Source organism: Leptodactylus fuscus, unplaced genomic scaffold, assembly GCF_031893055.1.
Source record: "Leptodactylus fuscus isolate aLepFus1 unplaced genomic scaffold, aLepFus1.hap2 HAP2_SCAFFOLD_553, whole genome shotgun sequence".
Lineage (NCBI taxonomy): Eukaryota > Metazoa > Chordata > Amphibia > Anura > Leptodactylidae > Leptodactylus > Leptodactylus fuscus.
Window position 1 is genome coordinate 20,780 of NW_027440582.1, and position 25,201 is coordinate 45,980.

General features: G+C 39.7%; 1 protein-coding gene across 1 annotated transcript in view; it reads right to left on the reverse strand.

Annotated features, from left to right (window-relative positions):
• The window catches only part of LOC142188582 (phosphatidylinositol 3-kinase C2 domain-containing subunit gamma-like), a gene marked incomplete at its 5' end in the record, with an annotated part of 59,880 nt that overhangs the window by 538 nt on the left and 34,141 nt on the right, over positions 1–25,201 (reverse strand). The window contains 5 exons of the mRNA XM_075261873.1: positions 71–150; positions 222–282; positions 3,984–4,155; positions 4,239–4,348; positions 4,937–5,093. Of these exons, the coding sequence (XP_075117974.1) occupies positions 71–150; positions 222–282; positions 3,984–4,155; positions 4,239–4,348; positions 4,937–5,093 (580 nt within the window). The remainder of the gene's footprint in view (positions 1–70; positions 151–221; positions 283–3,983; positions 4,156–4,238; positions 4,349–4,936; positions 5,094–25,201) is intronic.

The following is a 25,201-nucleotide window of genomic DNA, read 5'->3' on the forward strand; positions in this document are numbered from 1 at the left end:
CACTGCGAGCTATACATCAGGGGAAGTAGGGGTGGGGCAATAAAACCGCAGGGGCGGAGTCACCACTTACAATATTTCTAAGGTGTTTTAGCAGAACGCAGAGCTGGGGCGCAGAGAACGAAATGTGAAGCTGAACGGAGCGCCCAGAATCTGCCGAGACAAAACAATGAGGGCACAAGAATCGGCAGCAGGTCGGTGACTAATACAGACTGGACACTTACCTGCTTTGCCCACCGGAGCAGTGTCACCGAGCACGCCCAGCTCACCGAGGATCCGCCCACTCTGAGGAGACACAGCGGCAAATCGCAATCTGGTAAGACAATGCCCGACAGTCACCTGACCTACAACCCACGCCCGACAGTCACCTGACCTACAACCCACGCCCGACAGTCACCTGACCTACAACCCACGCCCGACAGTCACCCGACCTACAACCCACGCCCGACAGTCACCCGACCTACAACCCACGCCCGACAGTCACCCGACCTACAACCCACGCCCGACAGTCACCCGACCTACAACCCACGCCCGACAGTCACCCGACCTACAACCCACGCCCGACAGTCACATGACCTACAACCCACGCCCGACAGTCACCCGACCTACAACCCACGCCCGACAGTCACCCGACCTACAACCCACACCCGACAGTCACCCGACCTACAACCCACGCCCGAGTCACCCGACCTACAACCCACGCCCGAGTCACCCGACCTACAACCCACGCCCGACAGTCACCCGATCTACAACCCACGCCCGACAGTCACATGACCTACAACCCACGCCCGACAGTCACCCGACGTACAACCCACGCCAGACAGTCACCTGACCTACAAACCACGCCCGACAGTCACTTGACCTACAGTGTTGGCCAAAAGTATCGCCCCCCTGCAGTTCTGTCAGATAATCCTCGTGTTCTTCCAGATAATGATTGCAGTCACAAATTCTTTGGTATTTTCTTCATTTAATTTGTCTTCAATGGAAAACCACAAATAGAATTGTCACAAAGCCAAATTGGATATAATTCCACAGCAAACAAAAAAGGGGGTGGACAAAAGTATTGGCACTGTCTGAAAAATCATGTGATGCTTCTGTAATTTGTGTAATTACCAGCACCTGTTACTTACCTGAGGCACCTAACAGGTGGTGGCAATAACTAAATCACACTTGCAGCCAGGTGAAATGGATTAAAGTTGCCTCCACCTCTGTCCTGTGTCCTTGTGTGACCACATTGAGCATGGAGAAAAGAAAGAAGACCAAAGAACTGTCTGAGGACTTGAGAAGCAAAATTGTGAGGAAGCCTGAGCAATCTCAAGGTTACAAGTCCATCTCCAAAGCCCTGAATGTTCCTGTGTCTACCGTGCGCAGTGTCAGTAAGAAGTGTAAAGCCCATGGCACTGTGGCTAACCTCCCTAGATGTGGACGCAAAAGAAACATTGACCAGAGATTTCACCGCAAGATTGTGCGGATGGCGGATAAAGAACCGCGACTAACATCCAAACAAGTCCAAGCTGCCCTGCAGTCCGAGGGTACAACAGTGTCACCCAGTACTATCCAGCGTCAGCGTCTGAATGAGAAGGGACTGTATGGTAGGAGACCCAGGAAGACCCCACTTCTTACCCACAGACAGAAGCCAGGCTGGAGTTTGCCAAAACTTACCTGAGAAAGCCAGAACCGTTCTGGAAGAATGTTCTCTGGTCAGAGGAGACAAAAGTAGGAGAAGGCCTCAACATAGAGATTACAGGAAAAAGAGAAGAAGACGCCCCCTACAGTCAGACATGGCGGAGGTCCCTGATGGTTTGGGGTTGCTTTGCTGCCTCTGGCACTGGACTGCTTGACCGTGTGCATGGCATTATGGAGTCTGAAGACGACCAACACATTGTGCAGCATCATGTAGGGCCCAGTGTGAGAAAGCGGGGTCTCCCTCAGAGGTCAGGGCTCTTCCAGCAGGACAAGGACCCAAAACACACTTCAGGTCAGCACTAGAAAATGGTGGTGAGAGAAAGCCCTGGAGACTTGTAAAGTGGCAGCAATGAGTCCAGCCCTGAATCCCATAGATCACCTGTGGGGGAGGGGAGAGATCTCTTGGTGGCAGTTTGGAGAAGGCCCCCTTCACATCTCAGGGGGGACCGCGAGCAGTTTGCCAAAGAAGAAGGGTCTAAGATTCCAGCAGAGCCTTGTAAGAAACTCATTGCTGGTTAGCGGAAGCGGTTGTGCGCAGTTATTGTGTCTAAAGGTTGTGCTACCAAGTATTAGGCTGAGGGCGCCAATACTTCTTCCGCACCAGTTCTGGAGTTTTGTGTAAAATGATCAATGATGTGACTTTTTTTTATTCTCTTTTGTGTTTTTTCATTGCAAGCAAAATAAATGAAGAAATTACCAAAGAGTTTGTGCTTGTAATCATTATCTGGGGACACCGAGGATTATCTGACAGGACTGCAGGGGGCGATACTTATACTGTATATACCCTGTGTCACTTATATACTATATACAGAGTCTGTGCTGTGTAATCATTATCTGGGGACAGCGAGGATTATCTGACAGGACTGCGGGGGGGGGGGGGGCGATACTTATACTGTATATACCCTGTGTCACTTATATACTATATAAGAGTCTGTGCTGTGTAATCATTATCTGGGGGACAGCGAGGATTATCTGACAGGACTGCAGGGGGCGATACTTATACTGTATATACCCTGTGTCACTTATATACTATATAACAGTCTGTGCTGTGTAATCATTATCTGGGGGGCAGCGAGGATTATCTGACAGGACTGCAGGGGGCGATACTTATATAGTATATAAGTGACACAGGGTATATACAGTATAAGTATCGCCCCCTGCAGTCCTGTCAGATATTCCTCGCTGTCCCCAGATAATGATTACACAGCACAGACTCTTATATAGTATATAAGTGACACAGGGTATATACAGTATAAGTATCGCCCCCTGCAGTCCTGTCAGATAATCCTCACTGTCCCCAGATAATGATTACACAGCACAAACTCTTATATAGTATATAAGTGACACAGGGTATATACAGTATAAGTATCGCCCCCTGCAGTCCTGTCAGATAATCCTCGGTGTCCCCCAGATAATGATTACACAGCACAGACTCTTATATAGTATATAAGTGACACAGGGTATATACAGTATAAGAGTCTGTGCTGTGTAATCATTATCTGACAGGACTGCAGGGGGCGATACTTTTAGCCAACACTGTAGTACACACGCCTGACAGTCACATGACCTAGTACACACGCCTGACACAGGATGACCTAGTAACGACCTCATGACAACACAACTGGTGACCACCCGGCAGTCACATGGGAGGACCCTGAGCTGGAAACCAACAAATAATGACCCAAACTGGACAATCAGGATCAGCAGGACCGGGCTCTGACATTCACTCATGTTTATGTGGCCCCGAGTCTTGGGCCCGGGTCTCTCGGGCTCCGTCCAGTTCCCTGGCACTGCCGACAATGTATCACACCGCAGCAGCACTGCCCACAATGTATCACACCGCAGCAGCACTGCCCACAATGTATCACACCGCAGCAGCACTGCCCACAATGTATCACACCGCAGCAGCACTGCCCACAATGTATCACACCGCAGCAGCACTGCCCACAATGTATCACACCGCAGCAGCACTGCCCACAATGTATCACACCGCAGCAGCACTGCCCACAATGTATCACACCGCAGCAGCACTGCCAACAATGTATCACACCGCAGCAGCACTGCCCACAATGTATCACACCGCAGCAGCACTGCCCACAATGTATCACACCGCAGCAGCACTGCCCACAATGTATCACACCGCAGCAGCACTGCCCACAATGTATCACACCGCAGCAGCACTGGTTTGGTGCGACACACTGACCTAGACGAGACAGCGGGGCCTGAGCGGTCTGTATATGGATATGGTCTGTATCATGTGAGGCTGCAGTTCACATGGAGCTCTCTAGGGGCGCACTCACCGCACGCTGCACCTTCTGTACACCCTTCACCGCCGCTCTCCGCAGGAATTTGGTGATGGACGGGGTCACCGATTCACCGGCTCTGGTCAGATCGGACGGCGTCATGTTGGCGAAGGCGTGGATCAGAAAGTTCAGCTTCACCGACGGACTCTCCAGACTCTCTTTGATTTTGCTGCAGATGGAAACACAAGGTTGTCGGCGCCGGTGACAGGAGGATCGGTGGTGGCGGCCATATTGGTTGGATGGAAGAAATACCTGGTGAAGTAACTGGCCGCCTGCACATCAGAGAGCTCGGGCCGCAGCCTGTCATGGACGTACCTCAGATCTTCTACCGTACGCAGCTCCGGGAGCCCGGCCTGCAGCATCTGCAACAAAGACACAGTAATGACCGGGCTCGTCACTCAGCTGTCCACACACCCGGAACGGCACAGAAATCAGAACTCTCATGCTTGGGTCGGTCTTCACTGAAGTTCTGGCATTCTATTCATAAACCAGGAGGCTCTCAGATGGTGGAGGGTGGAGAGAGAATATATATAATACCACCCTGCCATATAGTGCGCGGAGTCTCTAAGGATTGGTAAGGGTGGAGTCTCTAAGGAGCTGTAGGGGCGGAGTCTCTAAGGATCGGTAAGGGTGGAGTCTCTAAGGAGCTGTAGGGGCGGAGTCTCTAAGGAGCAGTGTGGGTGGAGCCTCTAAGGAGCTGTAGGGGCGGAGTCTCTGAGGAGCTGTGAGGATGGAGTCTCTAAGGAGCAGTGTGGGTGGAGTCTCTGAAGAGCTGAGGGCGGAGTCTCTAAGGAGCAGTGTGGGTGGAGTCTCTGAAGAGCTGAGGGCGGAGTCTCTAAGGAGCTGTAGGGGCGGAGTCTCTGAGGAGCTGTGAGGATGGAGTCTCTAAGGAGCTGTGTGGGTGGAGTCTCTGAAGAGCTGAGGGCGGAGTCTCTAAAGGTCCCACTTACCAGCTCCAGGAGGGTGATGATCAGGTGACTGTGCCTGCGGATCAGGTTATAGGCGAGGCAGCAGAGCTCCACAAACTCCTGAGCGCGCTGCGGCCGCCTCCCCTCCGCGGTGATGAAGGATTCCATCTCTGTGGTGAAGATGAAGGGCGCCCGATCCCTAAAGAGCGAGATAATGATAGCCAGGAAGGCGGAGTCACAAACTGAAGCCAACACCCCCTTATTAACATAAATGAATATACATATAAAACAGCAATCAACGTAAGATACAAAAACCAACAAGGACTCTACAGTATATACCACTATACAGTACTGTATATATACTGTACAGTACACTGCCTCTATATACTGCACAGTACACTGCCTCTATATACTGCACAGTACACTGCCTCTATATACTACACACACCTGTATTATATACTGCACAGTACACTGCCTCTATATACTACACACACCTGTATTATATACTACACAGTACACTGCCTCTATATACTACACACACCTGTATTATATACTGTACAGTACACTGTCTCTATATACTACACAGACCTGTATTATATACTGTACAGTACACTGCCTCTATATACTACACACACCTGTATTATATACTGTACAGTACACTGCCTCTATATACTACACACACCTGTATCTATACTGTACAGTACACTGCCTCTATATACTGCACACACCTGTATTATATACTGTACAGTACACTGCCTCTATATACTACACAGAGCTGTATATATACTGTACAGTACACTGCCTCTATATACTACACACACCTGTATATATACTGTACAGTACACTGCCTCTATATACTACACACACCTGTATTATATACTGTACAGTACACTGCCTCTATATACTACACACACCTGTATTATATACTGTACAGTACACTGCCTCTATATACTACACAGACCTGTATTATATACTGCACAGTACACTGCCTCTATATACTACACAGACCTGTATATATACTGTACAGTACACTGCCTCTATATACTGCACACACCTGTATTATATACTGTACAGTACACTGCCTCTATATACTACACAGAGCTGTATTATATACTGTACAGTACACCGCCTCTATATACTACACACACCTGTATTATATACTGTACAGTACACCGCCTCTATATACTACACAGACCTGTATTATATACTGTACAGTACACTGCCTCTATATACTACACAGACCTGTATTATATACTGTACAGTACACTGCCTCTATATACTGCACACACCTGTATTATATACTGTACAGTACACTGCCTCTATATACTGCACACACCTGTATTATATACTGTACAGTACACTGCCTCTATATACTACACACACCTGTATTATATACTGTACAGTACACTGCCTCTATATACTGCACACACCTGTATTATATACTGTACAGTACACTGTCTCTATATACTGCACAGACCTGTGTTATATACTGCACAGTACACTGCCTCTATATACTACACAGACCTGTATTATATACTGTACAGTACACTGCCTCTATATACTACACACACCTGTATTATATACTGTACAGTACACTGCCTCTATATACTACACACACCTGTATTATATACTGTACAGTACACTGCCTCTATATACTACACACACCTGTATTATATACTGTACAGTACACTGCCTCTATATACTACACACACCTGTATTATATACTGTACAGTACACTGCCTCTATATACTACACAGACCTGTATTATATACTGTACAGTACACTGCCTCTATATACTACACACACCTGTATTATATACTGCACAGTACACTGCCTCTATATACTACACACACCTGTATTATATACTGCACAGTACACTGCCTCTATATACTACACAGACCTGTATTATATACTGTACAGTACACTGCCTCTATATACTACACACACCTGTATTATATACTGTACAGTACACTGCCTCTATATACTACACAGAGCTGTATATATACTGTACAGTACACTGCCTCTATATACTACACACACCTGTATATATACTGTACAGTACACTGCCTCTATATACTACACAGACCTGTATTATATACTGTACAGTACACTGCCTCTATATACTACACACACCTGTATTATATACTGTACAGTACACTGCCTCTATATACTACACACACCTGTATTATATACTGTACAGTACACTGCCTCTATATACTACACAGACCTGTATTATATACTGTACAGTACACTGCCTCTATATACTACACACACCTGTATTATATACTGTACAGTACACTGCCTCTATATACTACACAGACCTGTATATATACTGTACAGTACACTGCCTCTATATACTACACACACCTGTATTATATACTGTACAGTACACTGCCTCTATATACTACACACACCTGTATATATACTGTACAGTACACTGCCTCTATATACTACACAGACCTGTATATATACTGTACAGTACACTGCCTCTATATACTGCACAGACCTGTATTATATACTGTACACTGCCTCTATATACTACACAGACCTGTATATATACTGTACAGTACACTGCCTCTATATACTGCACAGACCTGTATTATATACTGTACACTGCCTCTATATACTACACAGACCTGTATATATACTGTACAGTACACTGCCTCTATATACTGCACAGACCTGTATTATATACTGTACACTGCCTCTATATACTAAACAGAGCTGTATATATACTGTACAGTACACTGCATCTATATACTACACACACCTGTATTATATACTGTACAGTACACTGCCTCTATATACTACACACACCTATATTATATACTGTACAGTACACTGCCTCTATATACTACACACACCTGTATTATATACTGTACAGTACACTGCCTCTATATACTACACAGACCTGTATATATACTGTACAGTACACTGCCTCTATATACTACACACACCTGTATATATACTGTACAGTACACTGCCTCTATATACTACACAGACCTGTATTATATACTGTACAGTACACTGCCTCTATATACTACACACACCTGTATATATACTGTACAGTACACTGCCTCTATATACTACACAGACCTGTATATATACTGTACAGTACACTGCCTCTATATACAACACAGACCTGTATTATATACTGTACAGTACACTGCCTCTATATACTGCACAGACCTGTATATATACTGTACAGTACACTGCCTCTATATACTACACAGAGCTGTATTATATACTGTACAGTACACTGCCTCTATATACTACACAGACCTGTATTATATACTGTACAGTACACTGCCTCTATATACTGCACAGACCTGTATTATATACTGTACAGTACACTGCCTCTATATACTACACAGACCTGTATTATATACTGTACAGTACACTGCCTCTATATACTACACAGACCTGTATTATATACTGTACAGTACACTGCCTCTATATACTACACAGACCTGTATTATATACTGTACAGTACACTGCCTCTATATACTACACAGACCTGTATATATACACTGTACAGTACACTGCCTCTATATACTACACACACCTGTATATATACTGTACAGTACACTGCCTCTATATACTACACAGACCTGTATATATACTGTACAGTAGACTGTCTCTATATACTACACAGACCTGTATATATACTGTACAGTACACTGCCTCTATATACTACACAGACCTGTATTATATACTGTACAGTACACTGCCTCTATATACTACACAGACCTGTATATATACTGTACAGTAGACTGTCTCTATATACTACACAGACCTGTATATATACTGTACAGTACACTGCCTCTATATACTACACACACCTGTATTATATACTGTACAGTACACTGCCTCTATATACTACACACACCTGTATATATACTGTACAGTACACTGCCTCTATATACTACACAGACCTGTATATATACTGTACAGTACACTGCCTCTATATACTGCACAGACATGTATTATATACTGTACAGTACACTGCGTCTATATACTACACACACCTGTATATATACTGTACAGTACACTGCCTCTATATACTACACACACCTGTATTATATACTGTACAGTACACTGCCTCTATATACTACACACACCTGTATTATATACTGTACAGTACACTGCCTCTATATACTACACAGACCTGTATTATATACTGTACAGTACACTGTCTCTATATACTACACACACCTGTATATATACTGTACAGTACACTGCCTCTATATACTACACAGACCTGTATTATATACTGCACAGTACACTGCCTCTATATACTACACAGACCTGTATATATACTGTACAGTACACTGCCTCTATATACTGCACACACCTGTATTATATACTGTACAGTACACTGCCTCTATATACTACACAGAGCTGTATTATATACTGTACAGTACACCGCCTCTATATACTACACACACCTGTATTATATACTGTACAGTACACCGCCTCTATATACTACACAGACCTGTATTATATACTGTACAGTACACTGCCTCTATATACTACACAGACCTGTATTATATACTGTACAGTACACTGCCTCTATATACTGCACACACCTGTATTATATACTGTACAGTACACTGCCTCTATATACTGCACACACCTGTATTATATACTGTACAGTACACTGCCTCTATATACTACACACACCTGTATTATATACTGTACAGTACACTGCCTCTATATACTGCACACACCTGTATTATATACTGTACAGTACACTGTCTCTATATACTGCACAGACCTGTGTTATATACTGCACAGTACACTGCCTCTATATACTACACAGACCTGTATTATATACTGTACAGTACACTGCCTCTATATACTACACACACCTGTATTATATACTGAACAGTACACTGCCTCTATATACTACACACACCTGTATTATATACTGTACAGTACACTGCCTCTATATACTACACACACCTGTATTATATACTGTACAGTACACTGCCTCTATATACTACACACACCTGTATTATATACTGTACAGTACACTGCCTCTATATACTACACAGACCTGTATTATATACTGTACAGTACACTGCCTCTATATACTACACACACCTGTATTATATACTGCACAGTACACTGCCTCTATATACTACACACACCTGTATTATATACTGCACAGTACACTGCCTCTATATACTACACAGACCTGTATTATATACTGTACAGTACACTGCCTCTATATACTGCACACACCTGTATTATATACTGTACACTGCCTCTATATACTAAACAGAGCTGTATATATACTGTACAGTACACTGCATCTATATACTACACACACCTGTATTATATACTGTACAGTACACTGCCTCTATATACTACACACACCTATATTATATACTGTACAGTACACTGCCTCTATATACTACACACACCTGTATTATATACTGTACAGTACACTGCCTCTATATACTACACAGACCTGTATATATACTGTACAGTACACTGCCTCTATATACTACACACACCTGTATATATACTGTACAGTACACTGCCTCTATATACTACACAGACCTGTATTATATACTGTACAGTACACTGCCTCTATATACTACACACACCTGTATATATACTGTACAGTACACTGCCTCTATATACTACACAGACCTGTATATATACTGTACAGTACACTGCCTCTATATACAACACAGACCTGTATTATATACTGTACAGTACACTGCCTCTATATACTGCACAGACCTGTATATATACTGTACAGTACACTGCCTCTATATACTACACAGAGCTGTATTATATACTGTACAGTACACTGCCTCTATATACTACACAGACCTGTATTATATACTGTACAGTACACTGCCTCTATATACTGCACAGACCTGTATTATATACTGTACAGTACACTGCCTCTATATACTACACAGACCTGTATTATATACTGTACAGTACACTGCCTCTATATACTACACAGACCTGTATTATATACTGTACAGTACACTGCCTCTATATACTACACAGACCTGTATTATATACTGTACAGTACACTGCCTCTATATACTACACAGACCTGTATATATACACTGTACAGTACACTGCCTCTATATACTACACACACCTGTATATATACTGTACAGTACACTGCCTCTATATACTACACAGACCTGTATATATACTGTACAGTAGACTGTCTCTATATACTACACAGACCTGTATATATACTGTACAGTACACTGCCTCTATATACTACACAGACCTGTATTATATACTGTACAGTACACTGCCTCTATATACTACACAGACCTGTATATATACTGTACAGTAGACTGTCTCTATATACTACACAGACCTGTATATATACTGTACAGTACACTGCCTCTATATACTACACACACCTGTATTATATACTGTACAGTACACTGCCTCTATATACTACACACACCTGTATATATACTGTACAGTACACTGCCTCTATATACTACACAGACCTGTATATATACTGTACAGTACACTGCCTCTATATACTGCACAGACATGTATTATATACTGTACAGTACACTGCGTCTATATACTACACACACCTGTATATATACTGTACAGTACACTGCCTCTATATACTACACACACCTGTATATATACTGTACAGTACACTGCCTCTATATACTACACAGACCTGTATATATACTGTACAGTACACTGCCTCTATATACTGCACACACCTGTATTATATACTGTACAGTACACTGCCTCTATATACTACACACACCTGTATTATATACTGTACAGTACACTGCCTCTATATACAACACACACCTGTATTATATACTGTACAGTACACTGCCTCTATATACTGCACACACCTGTATTATATACTGTACAGTACACTGCCTCTATATACTACACACACCTGTATTATATACTGTACAGTACACTGCCTCTATATACTACACACACCTGTATTATATACTGTACAGTACACTGCCTCTATATACTACACACACCTGTATTATATACTGTACAGTACACTGCCTCTATATACTACACACACCTGTATTATATACTGTACAGTACACTGCCTCTATATACTACACACACCTGTATTATATACTGTACAGTACACTGCCTCTATATACTACACAGACCTGTATTATATACTGTACAGTACACTGCCTCTATATACTACACACACCTGTATATATACTGTACAGTACACTGTCTCTATATACTACACACACACCTGTATTATATACTGTACAGTACACTGCCTCTATATACTACACAGACCTGTATATATACTGTACAGTAGACTGTCTCTATATACTACACAGACCTGTATATATACTGTACAGTACACTGCCTCTATATACTACACAGACCTGTATTATATACTGTACAGTACACTGCCTCTATATACTACACAGACCTGTATATATACTGTACAGTAGACTGTCTCTATATACTACACAGACCTGTATATATACTGTACAGTACACTGCCTCTATATACTACACACACCTGTATTATATACTGTACAGTACACTGCCTCTATATACTACACACACCTGTATATATACTGTACAGTACACTGCCTCTATATACTACACAGACCTGTATATATACTGTACAGTACACTGCCTCTATATACTGCACAGACATGTATTATATACTGTACAGTACACTGCGTCTATATACTACACACACCTGTATATATACTGTACAGTACACTGCCTCTATATACTACACACACCTGTATATATACTGTACAGTACACTGCCTCTATATACTACACAGACCTGTATATATACTGTACAGTACACTGCCTCTATATACTGCACACACCTGTATTATATACTGTACAGTACACTGCCTCTATATACTACACACACCTGTATTATATACTGTACAGTACACTGCCTCTATATACAACACACACCTGTATTATATACTGTACAGTACACTGCCTCTATATACTGCACACACCTGTATTATATACTGTACAGTACACTGCCTCTATATACTACACACACCTGTATTATATACTGTACAGTACACTGCCTCTATATACTACACACACCTGTATTATATACTGTACAGTACACTGCCTCTATATACTACACACACCTGTATTATATACTGTACAGTACACTGCCTCTATATACTACACACACCTGTATTATATACTGTACAGTACACTGCCTCTATATACTACACAGACCTGTATTATATACTGTACAGTACACTGCCTCTATATACTACACAGACCTGTATTATATACTGTACAGTACACTGTCTCTATATACTGCACAGACATGTATTATATACTGTACAGTACACTGCCTCTATATACTACACACACCTGTATATATACTGTACAGTACACTGCCTCTATATACTACACAGACCTGTATTATATACTGTACAGTACACTGCCTCTATATACTACACACACCTGTATTATATACTGTACAGTACACTGCCTCTATATACTACACAGACCTGTATATATACACTGTACAGTACACTGCCTCTATATACTACACAGACCTGTATTATATACTGTACAGTACACTGCCTCTATATACTACACAGACCTGTATATATACTGTACAGTACACTGCCTCTATATACTACACAGACCTGTATATATACTGTACAGTACACTGCCTCTATATACTACACACCTGTATTATATACTGTACAGTACACTGCCTCTATATACTACACAGACCTGTATATATACTGTACAGTACACTGCCTCTATATACTACACAGAGCTGTATTATATACTGTACAGTATACTGCCTCTATATACTACACACACCTGTATATATACTGTACAGTACACTGCCTCTATATACTACACACACCTGTATATATACTGTACAGTACACTGTCTCTATATACTACACAGACCTGTATATATACTGTACAGTACACTGCCTCTATATACTACACAGACCTGTATTATATACTGTACAGTACACTGCCTCTATATACTACACACACCTGTATATATACTGTACAGTACACTGTCTCTATATACTACACACACCTGTATATATACTGTACAGTACACTGCCTCTATATACTACACAGACCTGTATTATATACTGTACAGTACACTGCCTCTATATACTACACACACCTGTATTATATACTGTACAGTACACTGCCTCTATATACTACACAGACCTGTATATATACTGTACAGTACACTGCCTCTATATACTACACAGACCTGTATATATACTGTACAGTACACTGCCTCTATATACTACACAGACCTGTATTATATACTGTACAGTACACTGCCTCTATATACTACACACACCTGTATATATACTGTACAGTACACTGTCTCTATATACTACACACACCTGTATTATATACTGTACAGTACACTGCCTCTATATACTACACACACCTGTAAAATATACTGTACAGTACACTGCCTCTATATACTACACAGACCTGTATTATATACTGTACAGTACACTGTCTCTATATACTGCACAGACCTGTATTATATACTGTACAGTACACTGCCTCTATATACTACACACACCTGTAATATATACTGTACAGTACACTGCCTCTATATACTACACAGACCTGTATTATATACTGTACAGTACACTGCCTCTATATACTACACAGACCTGTATTATATACTGTACAGTACACTGCCTCTATATACTACACACACCTGTATATATACTGTACAGTACACTGTCTCTATATACTACACACACCTGTATTATATACTGTACAGTACACTGCCTCTATATACTACACACACCTGTAAAATATACTGTACAGTACACTGCCTCTATATACTACACAGACCTGTATTATATACTGTACAGTACACTGCCTCTATATACTACACACACCTGTATATATACTGTACAGTACACTGCCTCTATATACTACACAGACCTGTATATATACTGTACAGTACACTGCCTCTATATACTGCACACACCTGTATTATATACTGTACAGTACACTGCCTCTATATACTACACAGACCTGTATTATATACTGTACAGTACACTGCCTCTATATACTACACAGACCTGTATTATATACTGTACAGTACACTGCCTCTATATACTACACAGACCTGTATTATATACTGTACAGTACACTGCCTCTATATACTACACACACCTGTATATATACTGTACAGTACACTGTCTCTATATACTACACACACCTGTATTATATACTGTACAGTACACTGCCTCTATATACTACACACACCTGAATTATATACTGTACAGTACACTGTCTCTATATACTACACACACCTGTATATATACTGTACAGTACACTGCCTCTATATACTACACAGACCTGTATTATATACTGTACAGTACACTGCCTCTATATACTACACAGACCTGTATTATATACTGTACAGTACACTGCCTCTATATACTACACACACCTGTATTATATACTGTACAGTACACTACCTCTATATACTACACACACCTGTATTATATACTGTACAGTACACTGCCTCTATATACTACACAGACCTGTATTATATACTGTACAGTACACTGCCTCTATATACTACACACACCTGTATTATATACTGTACAGTACACTGCCTCTATATACTACACACACCTGTATTATATACTGTACAGTACACTGCCTCTATATACTACACAGACCTGTATTATATACTGTACAGTACACTGCCTCTATATACTACACACACCTGTATTATATACTGTACAGTACACTGCCTCTATATACTACACACACCTGTATTATATACTGTACAGTACACTGCCTCTATATACTACACACACCTGTATATATACTGTACAGTACACTGCCTCTATATACTACACAGACCTGTATATATACTGTACAGTACACTGCCTCTATATACTGCACAGACATGTATTATATACTGTACAGTACACTGCGTCTATATACTACACACACCTGTATATATACTGTACAGTACACTGCCTCTATATACTACACACACCTGTATATATACTGTACAGTACACTGCCTCTATATACTACACAGACCTGTATATATACTGTACAGTACACTGCCTCTATATACTGCACACACCTGTATTATATACTGTACAGTACACTGCCTCTATATACTACACACACCTGTATTATATACTGTACAGTACACTGCCTCTATATACTACACACACCTGTATTATATACTGTACAGTACACTGCCTCTATATACTACACAGAGCTGTATTATATACTGTACAGTACACTGCCTCTATATACTGCACACACCTGTATTATATACTGTACAGTACACTGCCTCTATATACTACACACACCTGTATTATATACTGTACAGTACACTGCCTCTATATACTACACACACCTGTATTATATACTGTACAGTACACTGCCTCTATATACTACACACACCTGTATTATATACTGTACAGTACACTGCCTCTATATACTACACACACCTGTATTATATACTGTACAGTACACTGCCTCTATATACTACACACACCTGTATTATATACTGTACAGTACACTGCCTCTATATACTACACAGACCTGTATTATATACTGTACAGTACACTGCCTCTATATACTACACACACCTGTATATATACTGTACAGTACACTGTCTCTATATACTACACACACACCTGTATTATATACTGTACAGTACACTGCCTCTATATACTACACACACCTGTATTATATACTGTACAGTACACTGTCTCTATATACTGCAGAGACATGTATTATATACTGTACAGTACACTGCCTCTATATACTACACACACCTGTATATATACTGTACAGTACACTGCCTCTATATACTACACAGACCTGTATTATATACTGTACAGTACACTGCCTCTATATACTACACACACCTGTATTATATACTGTACAGTACACTGCCTCTATATACTACACAGACCTGTATATATACTGTACAGTACACTGCCTCTATATACTGCACACACCTGTATTATATACTGTACAGTACACTGCCTCTATATACTACACAGACCTGTATTATATACTGTACAGTACACTGCCTCTATATACTACACACACCTGTATTATATACTGTACAGTACACTGCCTCTATATACTACACAGACCTGTATTATATACTGTACAGTACACTGCCTCTATATACTACACACACCTGTATTATATACTGTACAGTACACTGCCTCTATATAACTACACACACCTGTATTATATACTGTACAGTACACTGCCTCTATATACTACACAGACCTGTATTATATACTGTACAGTAAACTGCCTCTATATACTACACACACCTGTATATATACTGTACAGTACACTGCCTCTATATACTACACACCTGTATTATATACTGTACAGTACACTGCCTCTATATACTACACAGACCTGTATATATACTGTACAGTACACTGCCTCTATATACTACACAGACCTGTATTATATACTGTACAGTACACTGCCTCTATATACTACACACACCTGTATATATACTGTACAGTACACTGTCTCTATATACTACACACACCTGTATATATACTGTACAGTACACTGCCTCTATATACTACACAGACCTGTATTATATACTGTACAGTACACTGCCTCTATATACTACACACATCTGTATTATATACTGTACAGTACACTGCCTCTATATACTACACACACCTGTATTATATACTGTACAGTACACTGCCTCTATATACTACACACACCTGTATATATACTGTACAGTACACTGCCTCTATATACTACACAGACCTGTATTATATACTGTACAGTACACTGCCTCTATATACTACACACACCTGTATATATACTGTACAGTACACTGCCTCTATATACTACACACCTGTATTATATACTGTACAGTACACTGCCTCTATATACTACACACACCTGTATTATATACTGTACAGTACACTGCCTCTATATACTACACACACCTGTATTATATACTGTACAGTACACTGCCTCTATATACTACACACACCTGTATATATACTGTACAGTACACTGCCTCTATATACTGCACACACCTGTATTATATACTGTACAGTACACTGCCTCTATATACTACACACACCTGTATTATATACTGTACAGTACACTGCCTCTATATACTACACAGACCTGTATATATACTGTACAGTACACTGCCTCTATATACTGCACACACCTGTATTATATACTGTACAGTACACTGCCTCTATATACTACACACACCTGTATTATATACTGTACAGTACACTGCCTCTATATACTACACACACCTGTATATATACACTGTACAGAACACTGCCTCTATATACTACACAGACCTGTATATATACTGTACAGTACACTGCCTCTATATACTACACAGACCTGTATATATACTGTACAGTACACTGCCTCTATATACTACACACACCTGTATATATACACTGTACAGAACACTGCCTCTATATACTACACAGACCTGTATATATACTGTACAGTACACTGCCTCTATATACTACACACACCTGTATATATACTGTACAGTACACTGCCTCTATATACTACACAGACCTGTATATATACTGTACAGTACACTGCCTCTATATACTACACACACCTGTATATATACACTGTACAGTACACTGCCTCTATATACTGCACACACCTGTATTATATACTGTACAGTACACTGCCTCTATATACTACACACACCTGTATTATATACTGTACAGTACACTGCCTCTATATACTACACAGACCTGTATATATACACTGTACAGAACACTGCCTCTATATACTACACACACCTGTATTATATACTGTACAGTACACTGCCTCTATATACTACACACACCTGTATTATATACTGTACAGTACACTGCCTCTATATACTACACACACCTGTATTATATACTGTACAGTACACTGCCTCTATATACTACACACACCTGTATATATACACTGTACAGAACACTGCCTCTATATACTACACACACCTGTATTATATACTGTACAGTACACTGCCTCTATATACTACACACACCTGTATATATACACTGTACAGAACACTGCCTCTATATACTACACACACCTGTATATATACTGTACAGTACACTGCCTCTATATACTGCACACACCTGTATTATATACTGTACAGTACACTGTCTCTATATACTACACAGACCTGTATTATATACTGTACAGTACACTGCCTCTATATACTACACAGACCTGTATATATACTGTACAGTACACTGCCTCTATATACTACACACACCTGTATATATACTGTACAGTACACTGCCTCTATATACTACACACACCTGTATTATATACTGTACAGTACACTGCCTCTATATACTACACACCTGTATTATATACTGTACAGTACACTGCCTCTATATACTACACACACCTGTATTATATACTGTACAGTACACTGCCTCTATATACTACACAGACCTGTATATATACTGTACAGTACACTGCCTCTATATACTACACAGACCTGTATATATACTGTACAGTACACTGCCTCTATATACTACACAGACCTGTATTATATACTGTACAGTACACTGCCTCTATATACTACACACACCTGTATTATATACTGTACAGTACACTGCCTCTATATACTGCACAGACCTGTATTATATACTGTACAGTACACTGCCTCTATATACTACACACACCTGTATTATATACTGTACAGTACACTGCCTCTATATACTACACACACCTGTATTATATACTGTACAGTACACTGCCTCTATATACTACACACCTGTATTATATACTGTACAGTACACTGCTTCTATATACTACACACACCTGTATATATACTGTACAGTACACTGTCTCTATATACTACACACACCTGTATTATATACTGTACAGTACACTGCCTCTATATACTACACACACCTGTATTATATACTGTACAGTACACTGCCTCTATATACTACACAGACCTGTATTATATACTGTACAGTACACTGCCTCTATATACTGCACAGACCTGTATATATACACTGTACAGTACACTGCCTCTATATACTACACAGACCTGTATTATATACTGTACAGTACACTGCCTCTATATACTGCACACACCTGTATTATATACTGTACAGTACACTGCCTCTATATACTACACAGACCTGTATTATATACTGTACAGTACACTGCCTCTATATACTACACAGACCTGTATTATATACTGTACAGTACACTGCCTCTATATACTACACAGACCTGTATATATATACACTGTACAGTACACTGCCTCTATATACTACACAGACCTGTATTATATACTGTACAGTACACTGCCTCTATATACTGCACACACCTGTATTATATACTGTACAGTACACTGCCTCTATATACTACACACACCTGTATTATATACTGTACAGTACACTGCCTCTATATACTACACACACCTGTATTATATACTGTACAGTACACTGCCTCTATATACTACACACACCTGTATTATATACTGTACAGTACACTGCCTCTATATACTACACAGACCTGTATTATATACTGTACAGTACACTGCCTCTATATACTACACAGACCTGTATATATACTGTACAGTACACTGCCTCTATATACTACACAGACCTGTATATATACTGTACAGTACACTGCCTCTATATACTGCACAGACCTGTATTATATACTGTACACTGCCTCTATATACTACACAGACCTGTATATATACTGTACAGTACACTGCCTCTATATACTGCACAGACCTGTATTATATACTGTACACTGCCTCTATATACTACACAGACCTGTATATATACTGTACAGTACACTGCCTCTATATACTGCACAGACCTGTATTATATACTGTACACTGCCTCTATATACTACACAGAGCTGTATATATACTGTACAGTACACTGCATCTATATACTACACACACCTGTATTATATACTGTACAGTACACTGCCTCTATATACTACACACACCTATATTATATACTGTACAGTACACTGCCTCTATATACTACACACACCTGTATATATACTGTACAGTACACTGCCTCTATATACTACACAGACCTGTATTATATACTGTACAGTACACTGCCTCTATATACTACACAGACCTGTATATATACTGTACAGTACACTGCCTCTATATACTACACACACCTGTATATATACTGTACAGTACACTGCCTCTATATACTACACAGACCTGTATTATATACTGTACAGTACACTGCCTCTATATACTACACACACCTGTATATATACTGTACAGTACACTGCCTCTATATACTACACAGACCTGTATATATACTGTACAGTACACTGCCTCTATATACTACACAGACCTGTATTATATACTGTACAGTACACTGCCTCTATATACTACACACACCTGTATATATACTGTACAGTACACTGCCTCTATATACTGCACAGACCTGTATTATATACTGTACAGTACACTGCCTCTATATACTACACAGACCTGTATTATATACTGTACAGTACACTGCCTCTATATACTACACAGACCTGTATTATATACTGTACAGTACACTGCCTCTATATACTACACAGACCTGTATTATATACTGTACAGTACACTGCCTCTATATACTACACAGACCTGTATATATACACTGTACAGTACACTGCCTCTATATACTACACACACCTGTATATATACTGTACAGTACACTGCCTCTATATACTACACAGACCTGTATATATACTGTACAGTAGACTGTCTCTATATACTACACAGACCTGTATATATACTGTACAGTACACTGCCTCTATATACTACACAGACCTGTATTATATACTGTACAGTACACTGCCTCTATATACTACACACCTGTATTATATACTGTACAGTACACTGCCTCTATATACTACACAGACCTGTATTATATACTGTACAGTACACTGCCTCTATATACTACACAGACCTGTATTATATACTGTACAGTACACTGCCTCTATATACTACACAGACCTGTATTATATACTGTACAGTACACTGCCTCTATATACTACACAGACCTGTATATATACACTGTACAGTACACTGCCTCTATATACTACACACACCTGTATATATACTGTACAGTACACTGCCTCTATATACTACACAGACCTGTATATATACTGTACAGTAGACTGTCTCTATATACTACACAGACCTGTATATATACTGTACAGTACACTGCCTCTATATACTACACAGACCTGTATTATATACTGTACAGTACACTGCCTCTATATACTACACACCTGTATATATACTGTACAGTACACTGCCTCTATATACTACACACCTGTATATATACTGTACAGTACACTGCCTCTATATACTACACAGACCTGTATATATACTGTACAGTACACTGCCTCTATATACTGCACAGACATGTATTATATACTGTACAGTACACTGCGTCTATATACTACACACACCTGTATATATACTGTACAGTACACTGCCTCTATATACTACACACACCTGTATATATACTGTACAGTACACTGCCTCTATATACTACACAGACCTGTATATATACTGTACAGTACACTGCCTCTATATACTGCACACACCTGTATTATATACTGTACAGTACACTGCCTCTATATACTACACACACCTGTATTATATACTGTACAGTACACTGCCTCTATATACTACACACACCTGTATTATATACTGTACAGTACACTGCCTCTATATACTACACAGAGCTGTATTATATACTGTACAGTACACTGCCTCTATATACTGCACACACCTGTATTATATACTGTACAGTACACTGCCTCTATATACTACACACACCTGTATTATATACTGTACAGTACACTGCCTCTATATACTACACACACCTGTATTATATACTGTACAGTACACTGCCTCTATACACTACACACACCTGTATTATATACTGTACAGTACACTGCCTCTATATACTACACACACCTGTATTATATACTGTACAGTACACTGCCTCTATATACTACACACACCTGTATTATATACTGTACAGTACACTGCCTCTATATACTACACAGACCTGTATTATATACTGTACAGTACACTGCCTCTATATACTACACACACCTGTATATATACTGTACAGTACACTGCCTCTATATACTACACACACCTGTATATATACTGTACAGTACACTGCCTCTATATACTACACACACCTGTATATATACTGTACAGTACACTGTCTCTATATACTACACACACACCTGTATTATATACTGTACAGTACACTGCCTCTATATACTACACACACCTGTATTATATACTGTACAGTACACTGCCTCTATATACTACACAGACCTGTATTATATACTGTACAGTACACTGTCTCTATATACTGCACAGACATGTATTATATACTGTACAGTACACTGCCTCTATATACTACACACACCTGTATTATATACTGTACAGTACACTGCCTCTATATACTACACACACCTGTATTATATACTGTACAGTACACTGCCTCTATATACTACACAGACCTGTATATATACACTGTACAGTACACTGCCTCTATATACTACACAGACCTGTATTATATACTGTACAGTACACTGCCTCTATATACTACACAGACCTGTATATATACTGTACAGTACACTGCCTCTATATACTACACAGACCTGTATATATACTGTACAGTACACTGCCTCTATATACTACACACCTGTATTATATACTGTACAGTACACTGCCTCTATATACTACACAGACCTGTATATATACTGTACAGTACACTGCCTCTATATACTACACAGACCTGTATTATATACTGTACAGTACACTGCCTCTATATACTACACACACCTGTATATATACTGTACAGTACACTGTCTCTATATACTACACACACCTGTATATATACTGTACAGTACACTGCCTCTATATACTACACAGACCTGTATATATACTGTACAGTACACTGCCTCTATATACTACACAGACCTGTATTATATACTGTACAGTACACTGCCTCTATATACTACACACACCTGTATATATACTGTACAGTACACTGTCTCTATATACTACACACACCTGTATTATATACTGTACAGTACACTGCCTCTATATACTACACACACCTGTATTATATACTGTACAGTACACTGCCTCTATATACTACACACACCTGTATTATATACTGTACAGTACACTGCCTCTATATACTACACACACCTGTATATATACTGTACAGTACACTGCCTCTATATACTACACACACCTGTAAAATATACTGTACAGTACACTGCCTCTATATACTACACAGACCTGTATTATATACTGTACAGTACACTGTCTCTATATACTGCACAGACATGTATTATATACTGAACTGTACACTGCCTCTATATACTACACACACCTGTATATATACTGTACAGTACACTGCCTCTATATACTACACAGACCTGTATATATACTGTACAGTACACTGCCTCTATATACTGCACACACCTGTATTATATACTGTACAGTACACTGCCTCTATATACTACACACACCTGTATTATATACTGTACAGTACACTGCCTCTATATACTACACAGACCTGTATTATATACTGTACAGTACACTGCCTCTATATACTACACAGACCTGTATTATATACTGTACAGTACACTGCCTCTATATACTACACACACCTGTATATATACTGTACAGTACACTGTCTCTATATACTACACACACCTGTATTATATACTGTACAGTACACTGCCTCTATATAATACACACACCTGTATTATATACTGTACAGTACACTGTCTCTATATACTACACACACCTGTATATATACTGTACAGTACACTGCCTCTATATACTACACAGACCTGTATTATATACTGTACAGTACACTGCCTCTATATACTACACAGACCTGTATTATATACTGTACAGTACACTGCCTCTATATACTACACACACCTGTATTATATACTGTACAGTACACTACCTCTATATACTACACACACCTGTATTATATACTGTACAGTACACTGCCTCTATATACTACACAGACCTGTATTATATACTGTACAGTACACTGCCTCTATATACTACACACACCTGTATTATATACTGTACAGTACACTGCCTCTATATACTACACACACCTGTATTATATACTGTACAGTACACTGCCTCTATATACTACACAGACCTGTATTATATACTGTACAGTACACTGCCTCTATATACTACACACACCTG